The 16,992-nt window shown below is 46.6% G+C and overlaps 1 protein-coding gene across 2 annotated transcripts; it reads left to right on the top strand.

The window, feature by feature from the left end:
* Positions 1 to 11,964: 11,964 nt before the first annotated feature.
* Positions 11,965 to 16,464, top strand: LOC135883963 (olfactory receptor 52R1-like). 2 transcript variants are annotated; one of them, XM_065411241.1, is made up of 2 exons: positions 11,965 to 11,984; positions 15,546 to 16,464. In XM_065411241.1, exons 1-2 carry the CDS (start codon positions 11,965 to 11,967, stop codon positions 16,462 to 16,464), a joined length of 939 nt encoding a protein of 312 aa, XP_065267313.1. The 2 variants fall into 2 exon arrangements, with proteins under 2 accessions (XP_065267313.1, XP_065267321.1); XM_065411249.1 differs by lacking the exon at positions 11,965 to 11,984 and having other exon boundaries at positions 15,472 to 16,464.
* Positions 16,465 to 16,992: the final 528 nt, after the last annotated feature.

Genomic DNA, 16,992 nt, shown 5'->3' with positions numbered 1-16,992 from the left:
GTGCCGTATGTTCTCCTGAATTCCTGTATTTGCCCAGGCTCTAGGGTGATGGTCACAATTCAAAGGCCTGGATGGAGAGACAATGTGAATATGAGACACTACATGCACTACTGGAGGCTGTTCTCATGGGTGAAGCAGATCGGTCGCTCTTGAAACATTGAAAAATGATGTTTTCATTCTTCAGATAAATGAATTATGAACAACTGACCCTACTAATGTCAATTCTATATCTGATTGTGCTCCATGCATCACTAATTGCTACATTTCTTGGCCTGGGAAACCTTAATAAGCACCAGCAGGAAACACAAGTGTTGATACGGGTAATCTAGAATTGTTTCTTAAGGCAATGAACGTCAAGTTAGAGAGTCCATCATGTAGGAAGCTCCCCATTCACTTGGTTGCTCAAAATCTGAGAGTGGAGAAAAACCAAAGCTTTGCCAAGACATGTGCCAAAAGGAAACATCCCAGTTAGAACAGACCTCAGGGAAAGGACTTGGGCATCATTGATAGAAGCTCCAGGGAATCACCTGATCACTTGCAGCAGTGGCCCAAACAAAGCCAATATTCCAATGTCTAAGGAATGGGATGGCAGATAACCTGCTCTGGATAAACTCAATTTTGGTCACCCAGGGTACGTCTACACTACCCACCTGATCAGTGGATAGCGATCGATCTATCGGGGATTGATTTATCACGTGTACTGTAGACGCGATAAATCGATCCCCGATCGCTCTCCCATCGACTGCTGAACTCCAGCTCAGCAACAGGTGGAAGCAAAGTCGACGGGGGAGCCGCAGCGCGCAACGAGGATGCAAAGTAAGTAATTTTAATTCGATCTAAGTACGTCGACTTCAGCTACGCTATTCTCGTAGCTGAAGTTGCGTATCTTAGATCGATTCCCCCCCCCCCCAGTGTAGACCAGGCCCCAGTCTCTATAAAGGATATAGCAAATATCAAGGGGAGTTCTGAGGCTATGAGAAATGGGGAGGCTGCCATATGCAGAAAGATATAAAAGTCTGGGCGTGTTCATTATATAGAAGAGACAAATAATGTTAATGTGATAAAAGAGAACAAAATAAAAGAATGGAATTAATTACATTGTAATGGACAAATAGAGAACAGTTCCCAATCAGTAATATCTAAAAGCACTTAGTGTTTCAAAATGGCTAATTCCCTAAAGCTGAGGAAAAATATCACCAAAACTGATTGGGAGGAAAAATTGAGACAGAAAAATGGGAATGAAAATTGGGAGTTCCTTAAGAGGAGATGATTAGACAGCCAAAAATCCAAGATTCCATAGTCGAGACAGTAGAGAACTTTGGACAAAACCACGGTTCAGTTGCAAAGTGAAGGCAGCAATAAGTGGGGAAGGAAAGGAATATATAACAAATGGGAAAAAGGGAAAATAGATAGCAATTAATACAAATTAGAAGTTATGAAAATTGATAAGGGATGTTAAAAGCATCAGGGAAAAATCAGTGGTTGTAAGGGCTAAGGATTAGTAAAAGGAGGTTATTCAGTATATTAAGAACAAAAGAAATCCTAGAAAAGGTTTAGGGCAATTACTAGAGGGAAAAAAGGAAACTTGTTAGTGTTGCAAAAAAAGTAAATGTGCTCAAGAAATAGTTTTCAAGGGGGATATTAAACAGCATTTACAGTAAAACCTTAGAGTTACGAACACCAGAGTTATGAACTGACCAATCCACAACACATCTCATTTGGAACCAGAAATACACAATGAGGCAGCAGTGGAGCCGAAAAAAAGCAAATAGAGGACAGTACTGTGTTAAACGTAAGGAATTAAAAAAAAATAAGGGTAAGTTAAAAAAAAGATTTGACAAGGTTAGGAAACAACGGAAAAGCTGGTTTGGGATTAGTCAATAAAAAAGTCTCAGAATATTATTAATGCCAGGCAAAAACATGGTTTATGGAATCCAGGTCTTGTCAAATAAACGTGATTTCATCCTTTAATGAAAATATGTGTTTCGTTGATCAAGGGAACTGTGCAGGTGCAATAGATTTTTATTTCTCTGGAGCATTTGATTTAATAGGGGAAAACATTCAGAAAAAATGAACACTATAAAATATCAGTAGAGCACATGTTAAATGGACCAAAAATAGGCTAAGTGACAGATCTCAGGAAGCAGTTGTCAATGGGACATTGTCAGTGAACTGGGCTGTTTTTAGTGGAGTTCTTCAGGGATCAATTCTAGGCTCAATGCTATTCAATGATCTGGAAGAAAATAGAAAATCATTGCAGGTAAAATTTGAGGATGACCCAAAGATTGGCAGAGTGGTTACAATGATGAGGTCAGGACAGGCATACTGATTGATCTGGAGCTATTGGTGAGGTGGGCACATGCAAACAAAATGTTTTAAGACAGTCAATTGGAACACGGAAAACAGGCTCAACCCACAGAGTAGGGCACTGAATTAAGGAATGCAGGGATCCTGAAAAGGATTTAGGTGTCATTGTGGAAAACCAACCCATTGTGAGCTCCCAGTGCATAAATTGATCAAGTGGAGAGTTTCATGGGGAGAAAGGCATGAATAAGCACGGGCTCTGTAATCTAGCGGAGAAAGGCAGAGCAGGGCCCAATGGCTGGAAGCGGAAGCCAGACAAATTCCAGTTGGAAATAAGAGCCAAATGTTTAGCACCGAGGGTGATTAATCATTGAAACAAACTGAGAAGGGAAGTGGTGGAACCTCCAACTCCCCATATCTGCAGACCCAGACTGGATGCTTTTATGGAAGATCTGCTTGAGGGTTTGTCTACACTTAAAATGCTACAGTGACCCTGCCTTATCACTTCAGTGTAGACACTATTTACACTGATAACAGGGGTTCTCCCATCCGCGTAGGTAATCCATCTCCCCAAAATGTGTCAGCTAGGTAGATGGAAGAATTTCTCCATTTATGTCATGCTGTCTACACTGGGGTTACGTTGATATAACATCTCAGAGGTGTGGGTTTTTTTTTTTTTTTTTTTTTTTGCTGTATAAAAAAAGGCAAATGCAGTTAGGTTGCATTATCAGGGGCATATCATGCAAGTGATGGTAGGTGATAGTACTACTCTATTCAGCGCTGGTTAGGCCTCAGCTGGAGTATTCTGTCCAGTTTTGGTCACCAAGGTATAGGAAGGATGTAGAGAAACTGGAAAGGATCCAGAGGTAAGTGACAAAGATGATCCAAGGAATGGAATACAAGTCATATGAGAAAGCTGAAGGAACCACATATGTTTAGTTTAGAAAAGAGGAGATTAAGGGGACATGATAGTCTTCAAATACTTGAAATAAGGTGGCGGAAAGTTGTTCTCTCTTACCACAGGAAAAGAGGCAATAGGTTCAAACTCCAACATAGCAGATTTAGATGAAATCTCAGGGTGGATAGTCAACTCTCTGCGATGGCTTAGACACAACAAATACTGCATATTGGCAGGGAGTTAGACTAGCTGACCCTTGCGGTTCCTTCTCACCCTGTGGCTCTATGATTCTATGATGTAAAATCCTAGTGTAGACCAGGTCTTAGTCAAACAGAAGATATGGAGCTCAATACAGAGGTAACTGTATGGAATTTAATTATCTATGTCATACAGGAGGTCAGAGTAGATGATCTAATGGTCCCTTCTGACCTTAAACCCTATGTATCTATTGATAAAGAAATTAGATCAGGCATTTATATTTAATGTGTCTCATAACACATGGAAAAGGGAACCTTCAAACTCCTTGCCACAGACATTCATAGACTATCAGGGTTGGAAGGGACTTGAGGAGGTCATCTAGTCCAACCCCCTTCTCAAAGCAGGACCAATCCCCAACTAAATCATCCAAGCCAGGGATTTGTCAAGCCTGACCTTAAAAACCTCTAAGGAAGGAGATTCCACCACCTCCCTAGGTAACCCATTCCAGTGCTTCACCACCCTCCTAGTGAAAAAGTTTTTTCCTAATATCCAACCTAAACCTCCCCCACTGCAACTTGAGACCATTACTCCTTGTTCTGTCATCTGCTACCTCTGAGAACAGTCTAGATCCATCCTCCTTGGAACCCCCTTTCAGGTAGTTGAAAGCAGCTATCAAATCCCCCCTCATTCTTCTCTTCTGCAGACTAAACAATCCCAGTTCCCTCAGCCTCTCCTCATAAGTCATGTGCTCCAGCCCCCTAATCATTTTTGTTGCCCTCCGCTGGACTCTTTCCAATTATTCCACATCCTTCTTGTAGCGTGGGGCCCAAAACTGGGCCTCCAGATGAGTACTCCAGATGAGACCTCTCCAATGTTGAATAGAGGGGAATGATCACGTCCCTCGATCTGCTGGCAATGCCCCTACTTATACAGCCCAAAATGCCATTAGCCTTTTTGGCAACAAGGGCACACTGTCGACTCATATCCAAAGCAAGCAAAGAGTTTAGCTGACAGGGATTCACAAATGGATTAGCCATTGTAGGTGGTGCTGGTGACACCACCTGTTTAGTTGCTTATAACTCTCCCAAACTTAACCATATAAACTGAAATTTCCCATGGTGGGTGTGTGCTTTCTGCTGAACTGTTTTTTGTTTTTGTTTTTTGAAAATTTTAGCCATAACAGTTCAGCCGAGTTTTTGAACGAAGCTAGGAGAGAAGATGTCTTGCCCATGTTGAAAAATTCTTATAATTGTTCCACTGAGGAGCCCAGGCAACTCCATGCTTTCCAGCAGATGAAAATCAGGTAAGAACAACCCCGCCCCCCCCCCCCGAGCCGTGAAATGCAAGAGGAGGTGGTGAGAGTGTCTGTGCATTTACAGAGCACTGGCTTCTGAGGTGTTTACTCATTTTATACTTAAAAGGGAGTTTTGCCTCAGTTGGGCCTGAGCAAACTAAGGGCCAAGGCCTCAGAATTTGGCCTTATATTGTACATCTACTAACAGCTTTCACCCTGAAGGATCCACTGTGCCACTGAAATGCAGCCACCTCTGGGTTAAGCCATCACTTAAGCCATCAGCTGGGGGAGGGGGAAAGCAAAGAGTGACATATTGGCCTGAGATATTGGAGCAACCTCATACCCTGTGGTAAGATCCCTGGGATGTTTAATGGCTGTGTGGAGCAGAAAGGACCACAAACCTATTCTCTATCCCATCACGCACACATTGCACTGGGTTTGTGGAGCAGGTGAGCTCCTCAGCAAGAGATGGGTACCTGTGAATTCTGAGACAGAAGTGTCTTCTCTGGGTATCCCCCTCAGGTAGCCGTGTCCCACAACTCTCTCAGCCCAGCATCTGCAGCAGCATCCCACGCTGAAAGCTGACACAGGGGTGTTCACCATTTATAATATAGCTCTGTGCAATCCCAGTGGGGTTCGCTCAGCTTCTAGTGGAGAAGCGGCATCTAAATGTAAAGAGACCGGAGACAGGCCTGTCTGCGCTTCTGTGCTATTTATGCAGCTTCAGGAGTAAACAGCAATTAAGGGACCTTCCCAAAGGGAGATGAGAACTCTGGGGCTCTCCGCTGAGTCAGAGAGGAATTGGCTGCTCTGTGTATTTCTGTGCATTTAAAAATGATAGTTGATTAGTAAGAAAACAAGAGATAATGCCTATATCTCCATAGGGTCTGACACGCTGTAAATGCCCAGGAGGGCTGGGTAGATAGTAGTTAGACACATCTGGAGACAGATGACTGAGGGGACACAAACACTCTCTGCAGACAACCAGGGCTGTTGCTAAGGGATCAGAGATCAGTAATTCTCATCAGTAACTATCATCATACTATGCAGCACCTTTCATTCAAGAATCTTCAAAACACCTAGCAAAGGAAAATCACTATGAACATATCCCCATTATACAGATAGGTAAACTGAGGCACGGGGCGACATGAATTGGCCAAGGTCACACGGAGAATGAGTGGATGGATCTCTCCATCACACCAAGAGGGAAATGGACCCACGGTGTAGTATGGACTGTTCTTTGGGTGGGATGCAGAGGAACTGCTGGAAGAGGGAGCCTGAACCTTTGCCATCCTCTGAAGGTGAATCTGAGGTTTTCAGAACTAGCTGGAGTTTGTGAGCTCCCCGCTCCTGTGAGGTGTGAACTCCGGGACTCCACTTCTACTCCCACTCAGAAACCTGCCAACGCATCACAGTCACTAGGGTCGCTTCGGGGGAACAGACTCAGTAAAAGCAACACCAACAGAATGTTCCTGTGGATAGAGTGTAGACACGGGCCTGTCCTGGGGACAGAGGCCTCCCCCTCCCCCCAAAGCTGCGATGGAACAAGGCAGGCCCTATAGGCAGGATAGAGACTGCATTAGTGTTGGCACTGGATTTGTTCTTTCCCTCTTGGTTCATTTCCTCCCAGGTGGAATAGAAATCTATTGTTCCAGCCAGAGTCAGACATTCCAGGACCGACCTGCCTGGAGGGTGCTTCTGTAACCCACACACCTCCTGGGTGTAGTGCTCTGTCCCATCTAGTAGCACCAAGACCACTTAGTGCGAGATTGAGTCTGCTTTACAGCCGTAGCTAAGTACTATGTGGCTTTTAGCTCATGCAGTAGAGGCTTCAGGTGTCCCAGGTTCAATCCTGCACGCTGACAACCGGGGTCTGTCAGTGTTACAAGTGGGGGCTCATCTGGGATTTGAACCCGGGAAGTCTCAAGCTTGGGACATGCTTCATCAGCTAGGGGAAGTATGTAACCTACACACCTCCTCGGAGTGATGCTCTGTCCCATCTAGTGACACCAAGACCACTTAGAGCTAGATTGAGTCTGCTCTGCAGCCTTAGCTAAGTACTCTGTACTTCTAAGCTCGCACAGTAGAGACTCATGCACTAAGCTTCAGTGGTCCCAGGTTTGATCCTGGGTTTGTCAGTATTACACTTGGATTCCCATAGCTGAACTCTCTGCCTGTTATCAGGGGTATTTCTCTGGGGCGGAGCACCTGGGCGTTTAAGCACTGGAATAAGACTGAACAAATTCTCCTGTCTGAGCCCAACAAGGGCACCGTGTCCACCTGTATTCAAGTTTCTAACACACTTTAGCTGGCAAGCCTGGTTTGACCTTCGTCTGTAGCTAAAGGCAAAGGGGGTCTAGGCCCTAATTCGGCTGGATTATTGTGTCTATAATTTATTATTATTATCTGAATTGTGGAAGCCTCCAGAGACGCCGCTCGAGTTCAGGGCTCCTTGTGCTGGGCCCTTCACATACACAGAAGGAGAAACAGCCCCTGCCCCAAGGAGCTTAGAAATCAAATTCTGACAAGACACAGCTACTGGTTCATTTGCTATGAGTGGCATTGAGTAGCAAGCATCATTGGGCTTTGAATTTCCTGTATTCTTTTCAACCTGCCCAGACCTGAACTGTGGCACCCAGGGTGTGACAAGGACCCAGAATGAAGCTGACAAAAATATTGTCCTTGCAGTGGACTCTAGATAGATTTTTAGATTATATGGCCAGGGGGGAATCATTGTGATCATCTGCTCTGACCTCCTGTATCGCACAGGCCGTAGGACTGCCCTGGATTAATTCCTGTTTGAACTCGAGCAGATCTTTGAGAAAAACATCCCACGTCGACGGAAACGTGGCCAGTGATGGAGACACACCACGATCCTTGCTAAATTGTTCCAATGGTAAATTACCCAGTGTTAAAAATTCCCACCGGCTCTTGTTAGACGCTTCCCTGCTAGCTTTAAGAGCCCGGTATTATAAAATGAGTTCCCCATTAAAAGTGCTGATAGAATGCAATCCCATCTCTCCATAACCATCTCCTTGTTAAGAGACTGAGCTCATTGAGTTACTGGGACAGCCTTGCATTGCCCCCCACCCCCGAGAAAGTTCTGTCTCCTGCACAGATGAGCTTTATCCCTGCTGTTGAGAGCCCCATTGTGCCAGAGAAGTGCAGTTGCTGACCATGATTTATCCTGGAACTTCACTGTCTGTGAGTCCCCAGGCCATTGAGTACCTTGAAGATGAGGAGCAGGGCCTTGAGCTTGACTTGATGTTTTCTGGGGAGCCAGTGCAGAGGGCGGAGGACAGGTCTCGTTTGCTCGTGGTAGCCTTTGTCGCTAAGGAGACTCTCTGCAGCAGTCGGTACAAGTTGGAGTTTCGTAAGCAGTGAAGGTGTCATGCCCCGGTATTTATTATTGCTACAGTCCAGACAGGAGTGATGAAGTCCTATATAACTGAGGCCAGGCCATCATTCACCAGGATGGGATGGAGTCTCCTAATCAACCAGATATGGCAGAAAGCACTACTCATAGACACTGCTAGTGGTGTGTTCATATGGGAAGGACAGGAGGAGCATTTGAATCCATGCTCTATGGCCAGTTCCCGTAGTGGCTGCATGGAGATGTTGAAAAGCCCCAAAGAGAGAATTGATCCTTGTGGGACTCCACCAGGGAGAAGTCTAGTGCTGGGAGGTGCAGTTTCCCATCATCGTTACTTGACTGCATCCTGCCAGGAAGGATTAAGACCATTTTAGTGCATCCCTCTGGACACATGCTGCCTCTTAGGTGAGACAGCTCTATCTCACTGCCAAGAGTGTCAAATAATGCAAATTGGTCCAGGAGGCTAAACATGTATATCTACCCTCCATCCATTGACAGGAGAAAATGGTCCATCGGTGTCTCTAGAGCAGCTGAAGTGGAGATAAATTGATAGAAATTAGAAGGTGTGAAATATAGACATTTGATAAGGGAAGCAAACGACACCAGAAACAAATCCATTGTTAGGAGCCTAAGGAAAATAGGAAGATTTTAACTATATTAAAAACAAAGGAAATCCTATGAATGGTATAGCCCATTACTAGATTGAGATGGTTGTGATGGGTTGTCAGGCTGGGGTGCAGTCTGGGAGCTGTTAGAACCACTGTGCTAAAAGTCCTTCAGCAGGGTTGGCCTTTCCCATGCTGCTCTGCAACCCTCTCCAGGGATTGTTATGATTTACAATGGTGCACCAGCCAAGTTGCGGGGAGGGATAGCTCAATGGTTTGCACATTGGCCTGCTAAATCCAGGGTTGTGAGTTCAGTCCTTGAGGGGGGCCACTTAGGGAACTGGGGCAAAATCAGTACTTGGTCCTGCTAGTGAAGGCAGGGGGCTGGACTCAATGACTTTTCAGGGTCCTTTCCAGTTCTATGATATAGGTATAAGTTCTTGGAATGTATTGGAGACATTTCTTTTTTATTTCAGAAGGTGGAGAAAGCTACTAGGGGAGAGGCTGTTCTAGATTTGATTTTGATAAATAGGGAGGAATTGGTTGAAAATTTGAAAGTGCAACTCAGCTTGGCTGCAAGTGATCATGAAATGATAGAGTTCATAATGCTAAGGAATGATAGGAGGGAGAACAGCAAAAAAAAAAAAAAAAAAAAAGACAATGGATTTCAAGAAGGCAGACTTTAGCAAACCCAGGGAGTTGGTTGGTGTTAGAGGGCTGTTTAATAAATTTTAAGAGTGGGTCAGAGAAGTGTCTAGAGTGGAGAGAGCACTCCAGAGTGGGGACACCTTAGCCCCTGTCCTAAGTAACCACAGAGGGGTTGGGGTTTGAGCCCCCCCCCCCAGGAATCCTGGGCCTTGCCATGTCATGGTGATGAGGACTCTTTCGCCCAGGAGAGTTGAAGGGGAGCTCTCGAGTTCAGGCAGGTCTCTGTGTAAAGGGAGTGGGAGCAGGGGCTCAGATTCTTTTGGTAGCCAATTCCACCGGAGTGGTGTATAAGCCACGGACATTCCCCACAAGAGGGGACCATTCCCCCGCTTCCATCTGTTAGGAAATCTTTAAAGGACTCACCTTACTTTTCTCTTCTAAGGTGAAACTTTTCCCCTTGGAATGTTTTGCTCTTTTGCAGAATGCAAAGCTCTTCAAATATCTGCAAAGCATGGAATAACCTGCTCCCTCTGCCTCACTGAGGCCATGTCTACACTACAGATCTCACAATCACACAGCTGTATCACTGCAACGGCGCCGCTGTAAGTTCTCCCGCATAGCCGCTCTATGCCAATGGGAGAGAGCTCTCCTGCCAGCACAATTAAACCAACCCCAATGTGTTTTTCACACCCCTGACCAAGAAAAGTATTATCAACAAAATAGATAGTATAGACAAAACCTGAGTTTCATGATAGTAAACACATCCACTGCCTCACGTTCTGCACTGTTTAAGAAGATTGTAATTTTCTTCTGCTCTTCTTTCTCACAAAACCCATCTGCTTTCATAGATATTTCTCAAAACTCTGTCTGAATCTCTTTCCGGAGTCTGCTGCATTACTCGAGAAGTTCAACTTCTTGGGGGTTGCAGTTGTTCCATCTACAGGATGGCCCATTCACACCAGCCCCAATCTAGTTCCCCTGAACATTTGCTCTTCTCTTAAAGACCTAGTACACAGGGCCGGCTCCAGCATTTTTGCCGCCCCAGGCGAGAAGAAGAAAAAAAAAAAAAGCCGTGATCGTGATCGGCAGTGGCAATTTGGCAGCAGATACTTCGCTCTGAGAGGGAGTGAGGGACCCGCCGCCGAAGAGCCGGACGTGCCGCCCCTCTCCGTTGGCCGCCCCAAGCACCTGCTTGTTAAGCTGGTGCCTGGAGCCAGCCCTGCCAGTACATATTTCAAATGGGCAGGGCAGAGCTGTGCATTTTAGCTGTCTCATACCCATCCAGCCATTCTTAGTGCTGTTACTCCCGCATCTCCCCGCCTACCCCCTTACTGGTTTGTTACACACAGTAGCTGTGTCTTCTCTTGAGTTTCTTTTAAATGGGAAGGGGATGTTTCTCCCTCTGTGTTTGCAAAGGGCCCAGCACAAGGGTCCTGAACTGGAGCGGGGCCTCTGGAGCCTTCCACAATACAAATAATGATCATAAATAATGAGCAGAATAATCCAGCCAAATCAGGGCCTAGCCCCCCCTCACACCTCTTTTCCTTTAGCTACAGACGAAGGTCAAACCATGCTTGCCAGCTACAGAGTGTTAGTAACTTGAATACAGGTGGACTTGCTTCCCTTGCTGGGCTCGGACAGGAGAATTTGTTCAGTCTTATTCCAGTGCTTAAACGCCCAGGTGCTCCGCCCCAGAGAAATACCCCTGATAACCCAGATGAGCAGGCAGAGAGCTCAGCTATGGGAATCCAAGTGTAATACTGACAAACCCAGGATCAAACCTGGGACCACTGAAGCTTAGTGCATGAGCCTCTACTGTGTGAGCTTAAAAGTACAGGGTCCTTAGCTAAGGCTGCAGAGCAGACTCAATCTAGCTCTAAGTGGTCTTGGTGTCACTAGATGGGACAGAGCATCACTCCGAGGAGGTGTGTAGGTTACATACTTCCCCTAGCTGATGAAGTATCCCGAGCTTCAGAGAAATCCTGGGTTCAAATCCCAGATGAGCCCCCACTCGTAACACCGACAGACCCCAGTTGTCAGTGTGCAGGATTGAACCTGGGACATCTGAAGCTTAGGGCACGTCTTCACTACCCGCCGGATCGGCGGGTAGCAATCGATCTATTGGGGATCGACTTATCGCGTCTAGTGAAGATGCGATAAAATCGATCCACGATGGCTCTGCTGTCGACTCCGGAAATCCACCGCGGCAAGAGGCGGAAGCGGAGTCGACGGCGGCGCGGCAGCGGTCGACTCACCGCCATCCACACAGCCAGGTAAGTCGACCTAAAATACGCAACTTCAGCTACACTATTCACGTAGCTGAAGTTGCGTATCTTAGGTCGACCCCTCCCCCCCGTAGTGTAGACCTAGCCTTAGTGAATGAGCCTCTACTGCATGAGCTAAAAGCCACATAGCCCTTAGCTAAGGCTGTAAAGCAGACTCAATCTCGCAGTAAATGGTCTTGGTGCTACTAGATGGGACAGAGCACTACACCCAGGAGGTGTGTGGGTTACAGAAGCACCCTCCAGGCAGGTCGGTCCTGGAATGTCTGACTCTGGCTGGAACAATAGATTTCTATTCCACCTGGGAGAGACTGGGAGGGAAATGAACGAAGAGGGAAGGAACAAATCCAATGCCAACACTAATGCAGTCTCTATCCTGCCTATAGGGCCCCCCTTGTTCCATGGCAGCTTTGGGGGGAGGGGGAAGCCTCTGTCCTCAGGACAGGCCCCTGTCTACACTCTGTCCACGGGAATGTTCTGTTGATGTTGCTTTTACTAAGTCTGGTCCCCCAAAGTGGCCCCAGTGACTGTGATGCATTGGCAGGTTTCTGAGTGGGAGCGGAAGTGGGGTCCCAGAGTTCACACCTCACAGGAGCGGGGAGCTCACAAACTCCAGCTAGTTCTGAAAACCTCAGAGTCACCTCCAGAGGATGGCGAAGGTGCAGGCTTTCCTCTGCATCCCATCCAACAAACAGTCCCTACTACACCGTGGGTCCATTTCCCTCTTGGTGTGATGGAGAGATTATAGTTCGGGCAGGGATGATAGGACACCTGGGTTCTATCTGTCATCCTTCCACTCATTCTCTGTGTGACCTTGGCTAATTCATGTCTCCCCATGCCTCAGTTTACCTATCTGTATAGTAGGGATATGTTCATGGTCATTTTCCTTTGCTAGGTGTTTTGAAGATTCTTGAATGAAAGGTGCTGCCCAGAATGATGATAGTTACTGATGAGAATTACTGATCTCTGATCCCTTATCAACAGCCCCAGTTGTCTGCAGAGAGTTTTTGTGTCCCCTCAGTCATCTGTCTCCAGATGTGTCTAACTACTATCTACCCAGCCCTCCTGGGCATTTACAGGGTGTCAGACCCTGTGGAGATCTAGGCATTATCCCTTATTTTCTTACTAATCAAATATAATTTTTAAGTATACAGAAATGCACAGAACAGCCAATTCCTCTTTGACTCAGCGGAAAGCCCAAGAGTTCTCATCTCCCTTTGGGAAGGTCCCTTAATTGCTGTTTACTCCTGAAGCTGCATAAATAGCACAGAAGTGCAGACAGGCCTGTCTCCAGCCTCTTTACATTCAGATGCCGCTTCTCCACTAGAGGCTGAGTGAACCCCACTGGGATTGCACAGAGCTATATTATAAATGGTGCACAGCCCTGTGTCGCTATCAGCGTGGGATGCTGCTGCAGATGCTGGGGGGGAGAGAGGCATGGGACACGGCTACCTGAGTGGGATTCCCAGAGAAGTCACTTCTGTTTCAGAATTCACAGGTACCCATCTCTTGCTGAGGAGCTCACCTGCTTGACAAACTGAGTGCAACGTGTGTGTGGTGGGATAGAGAATAGGTCTGGGGTCCTTTCTGCTCCACATAGCCATTAAACATGCCAGGGATCTTACCACAGGGTATGAGGTTGTTGCAGTATGTCACTCTTTGCTGTCCCCCCAACTGATGGCTTAAGTGGTGGCTTAACCCCGAGGTGGCTGCATTTCAGTGGCACAGTGGATCCTTCAGGGTGAAAGCTGTTAGTAGATGTACAATACAAGGCCAAATTCTGAGGCTTTGGCCCTTAGTTTGCTCAGGCCCAACTGAGGCAAAACTCCCTTTTAAGTATAAAATGAGTAAACACCTCAGAAGCCAGTGCTCTGTAAATGCACAGACACTCTCACCACCTCCTTAGGCATTTCCGGGCTCTGGCTGTTAATGGGGGGGGGGGGAGCGGTGTTCTTATCTGACTTTCATCTGCTGTAAGGCATGGAGGTGCCTGGGCTCCTCACTGGAATAATTGTAATAATTTTTCAAGATAGGCAAGACATCTTCTCTCCTAGCTTCAATCAAAAACTCGGCTGAACTGTTACGGATAAAATTTTCAAAAACAAACAAACAAACAATTCAGCAGGAAGCACACACCCACTGTGGGAAATTTCAGTTTATATGGTTAAAGTTTGGGACAGTTATAAGCAACTAAAATGAGGTCTTCTAATTAAAGGTGTCATACAGCCTTTACTACAGGTGGTGTCACCAGCACCACCTACAATGCTAATCCTTTTGTGAATCCCTGTCAGCTAAACTCTCTGCTTGCTTTGGATATCAGTTGACAGTGTGCCCTTGTTGCCAAGAAGGCTAATGGCATTTTGGGCTGTATAAGTAGGGGCATTGCCAGCAGATCGAGGGACGTGATCATTCCCCTCTATTCAACATTGGTGAGGTCTCATCTGGAGTACTGTGTCCAGTTTTGGGCCCCACACTACAAGAAGGATGTGGAAAAATTGGAAAGAGTCCAGCGGAGGGCAACAAAAATGATTAGGGGTCTGGAGCACATGACTTATGAGGAGAGGCTGAGGGAACTGGGATTGTTTAGTCTGCAGAAGAGAAGAATGAGGGGGGATTTGATAGCTGCTTTCAACTACCTGAAAGGGGGTTCCAAGGAGGATGGATCTAGACTGTTCTCAGTGGTAGCAGATACCAGAACAAGGAGTAATGGTCTCAAGTTGTAGTGAGGGAGGTTTAGGTTGGATATTAGGAAAAACTTTTTCACTAGGAGGGTGGTGAAGCACTGGAATGGGTTACCTAGGGAGGTGGTGGCATCTCCTTCCTTAGAGGTTTTTTAGGCCTGGCTTGACAAAGCCCTGGCTGGGATGATTTAGTTGGGAATTGGTCCTGCTTTGAGCAGGGGGCTGGACTAGATGACCTCCTGAGGTCCCTTCCAACCCTGATATTCTAGGATTCTATGATATGCCCCCTTCTTTGTCTCTTCTCTAAAGTAAACAGTCCCAGACTTTTCAGTCTGCCCACATATGGCACCCTTCCCATTCTTGTAGCCTGTCTTTGAAATCCCCTTTATATCTGCTCTACCCTTTATAGAGACCAGGTGACCACAACTGAGCGCTTGTCCAGAGCAGGTTATTCTCCATCCCATTCCTTAGGAATCCAAACATTATTTTTGGTTTGGCCTCTGCTGCAAATAAGCAGGTGTTTCCGTTGATCTGCTATCAGTGATTCCCGGTTCTTTCTCCCTGAGGTATGTTCTAGTTGGGATGTTTCCCCCTGCCCATGTCGTGGCAAAGCTCTTTTTTTTTCCCACTCTCAAATTTTGAGCTACCAGATGAATGGGGAACCCCTACAGCATGGATTCTCTAGCCTGGGTTTCATTGCATTAAGGAACAATGATGGATAACCAGTATCCACACTCGTGTTTCCTGATGGTGCCTATTGAGGTTTCCCACACTACGACATGTAGGAATTAGTGACTCATGGAGAACCATCAAATATGGAATTGGCATTAGTAGGGCCTATTGTTCATAATTCATTTATCTAGGTACCCAGAGTCGTGTGCCCTTGTGGTGCCTCTTAAGTTTCCCCCCTCCACGATGATCAGGAATTATTGATGCATGGAGAATCATAAAATAATAAATACGCATTAGTAGGGTCAGTTGTTAATAATTAATTTATCTGAGTAATGAAAATGTCATTTTTCAGTGTGTGAAGAGCGACCAATCTGGTTCATCCATGAGAACAGCCTCCATTAGTGCATGTAGTGTCTCATATTAACATTGTCTCTCCATACAGGCATTTGTACTGCAGTCATCACCCTAGACCCTGGGCACATACAGGAAGTCAGGGGGAACATACGGTACGTGCAATAGACACCGTTCTGCCTCAGAGTTGGACACCTTCTCCCCTACTCCATGTCAGATTCCAACACAACCGACTTAACGAACCCCTTCACCTTCATCCTGCTGGGCATTCCTGGCCTGGAGGCAGCCCATGTCTGGATCTCCATCCCCTTCTGTGTCATCTACCTCATAGCCGTCTTGGGGAACTTCACCATCCTGTTCATCGTGAAGAGGGAGCCAAGCCTACATGGGCCCATGTACTATTTTCTCTGCATGCTGGCCATCACCGACCTGGTCCTCTCCACATCCACCCTGCCCAAAATGATGAGCATCTTCTGGTTCAATTCCAGGGAGATCGATTTCAGTGCCTGCCTCACTCAGATGTACTTCATTCACTGCTTCTCAACGATGGAGTCTGGGATCTTCGTGGCCATGGCTTTGGATCGTTACGTGGCCATCTGCCATCCCCTGAGACATTCCACCATCCTGACAAGCCCCGTGGTGGCCAAGATTGGCCTGGCCATTGTGCTGCGCAGTGGCATACTTGTATTGCCCTATCCCTTCTTGGTGAGGCAGTGGCCATATTGCAGAACCAACATCATCCCCCACTCTTACTGTGAGCACATAGCTGTGGTGAAGCTGTCCTGTGCCGACACCCGCATCAGTAGTTACTATGGTCTCTTCGTGCTATTTTCTGTGATTGGTCTGGATGTGTTTTTTATTGCAGTGTCCTATACTCAGATCATCAGGGCCATCTTGTGCCTGCCCACAAAGGACGCCCGGCTCAAGACTTTTGGGACCTGCAGCTCCCACCTTTGTGTCATCTTAGCTTTCTACATCCCAGATTTCTTCTCCTCCCTCACACACCGGTTTGGCCACAATGTGCCCCTGCATATTCTCGTTCTCATTGCCAATGTGTACCTTCTGGTGCCCGCCTTGCTACACCCAATCATCTACGGGGTGAAGACCAAACAGATCCGGGACAGGCTGCTCCGGCTCTTTACTCATAAAGGGACCTAAAGTTTTCTCCTGGTGCTCTGGCTATCTGACCAAGCTCTGTGCAGAGGTGGCTGGTGACATGATGCTGGGCTCTCTTCCCTGAATCACTTACTGGGCAGTCAGATAGACATTAAACCCTTCCCTTACCTTACTGTGCTGTGTCAGCATGACAAACTGGGGATTCAATCTGTGTACAATTCACTGGGTTGCCACCTTTCTAATTCCTGGAAACTAGACCCCGAAACCACACCCCTTGCCCCAGCTCTTCTACCTAGGCTTCACCCCTGCTCTGCCTCTTCCTCGCAAAGACTCCGCCCATGTCACTTGCTCCTCTATTCCCCTACCCTTTTCTGTCGCTAGATCATTTCCACCACCCCTCCCCCCCACCAGCTGCAAGGGAGCCATTTCAGATTTTGCTAGGAGTGACAACTTTAACCGTGATTCCAGGGTCTACTTGGCTCTTGAAAACTCTAGGTTTTTTGCACATAACTTAGCTATTAGATGACAGGAGAACTGTATCTAATTCCTATATAAAAGAAAGAAAATTAA

This window comes from Emys orbicularis, chromosome 1 (genome assembly GCF_028017835.1).
Source record: "Emys orbicularis isolate rEmyOrb1 chromosome 1, rEmyOrb1.hap1, whole genome shotgun sequence".
In the NCBI taxonomy this organism is placed as follows: Eukaryota; Metazoa; Chordata; order Testudines; family Emydidae; genus Emys; species Emys orbicularis.
The sequence above is the reverse complement of the archived record's forward strand: the minus strand, read 5'-3'. Positions and strand labels throughout refer to the sequence as shown.

What these genes read in the sequence shown, in the direction of transcription:
- LOC135883963 (XM_065411249.1), top strand. Translation starts at nt 15,517, where the DNA reads ATGTCAGATTCCAACACAACCGACTTAACGAACCCCTTCACCTTCATC.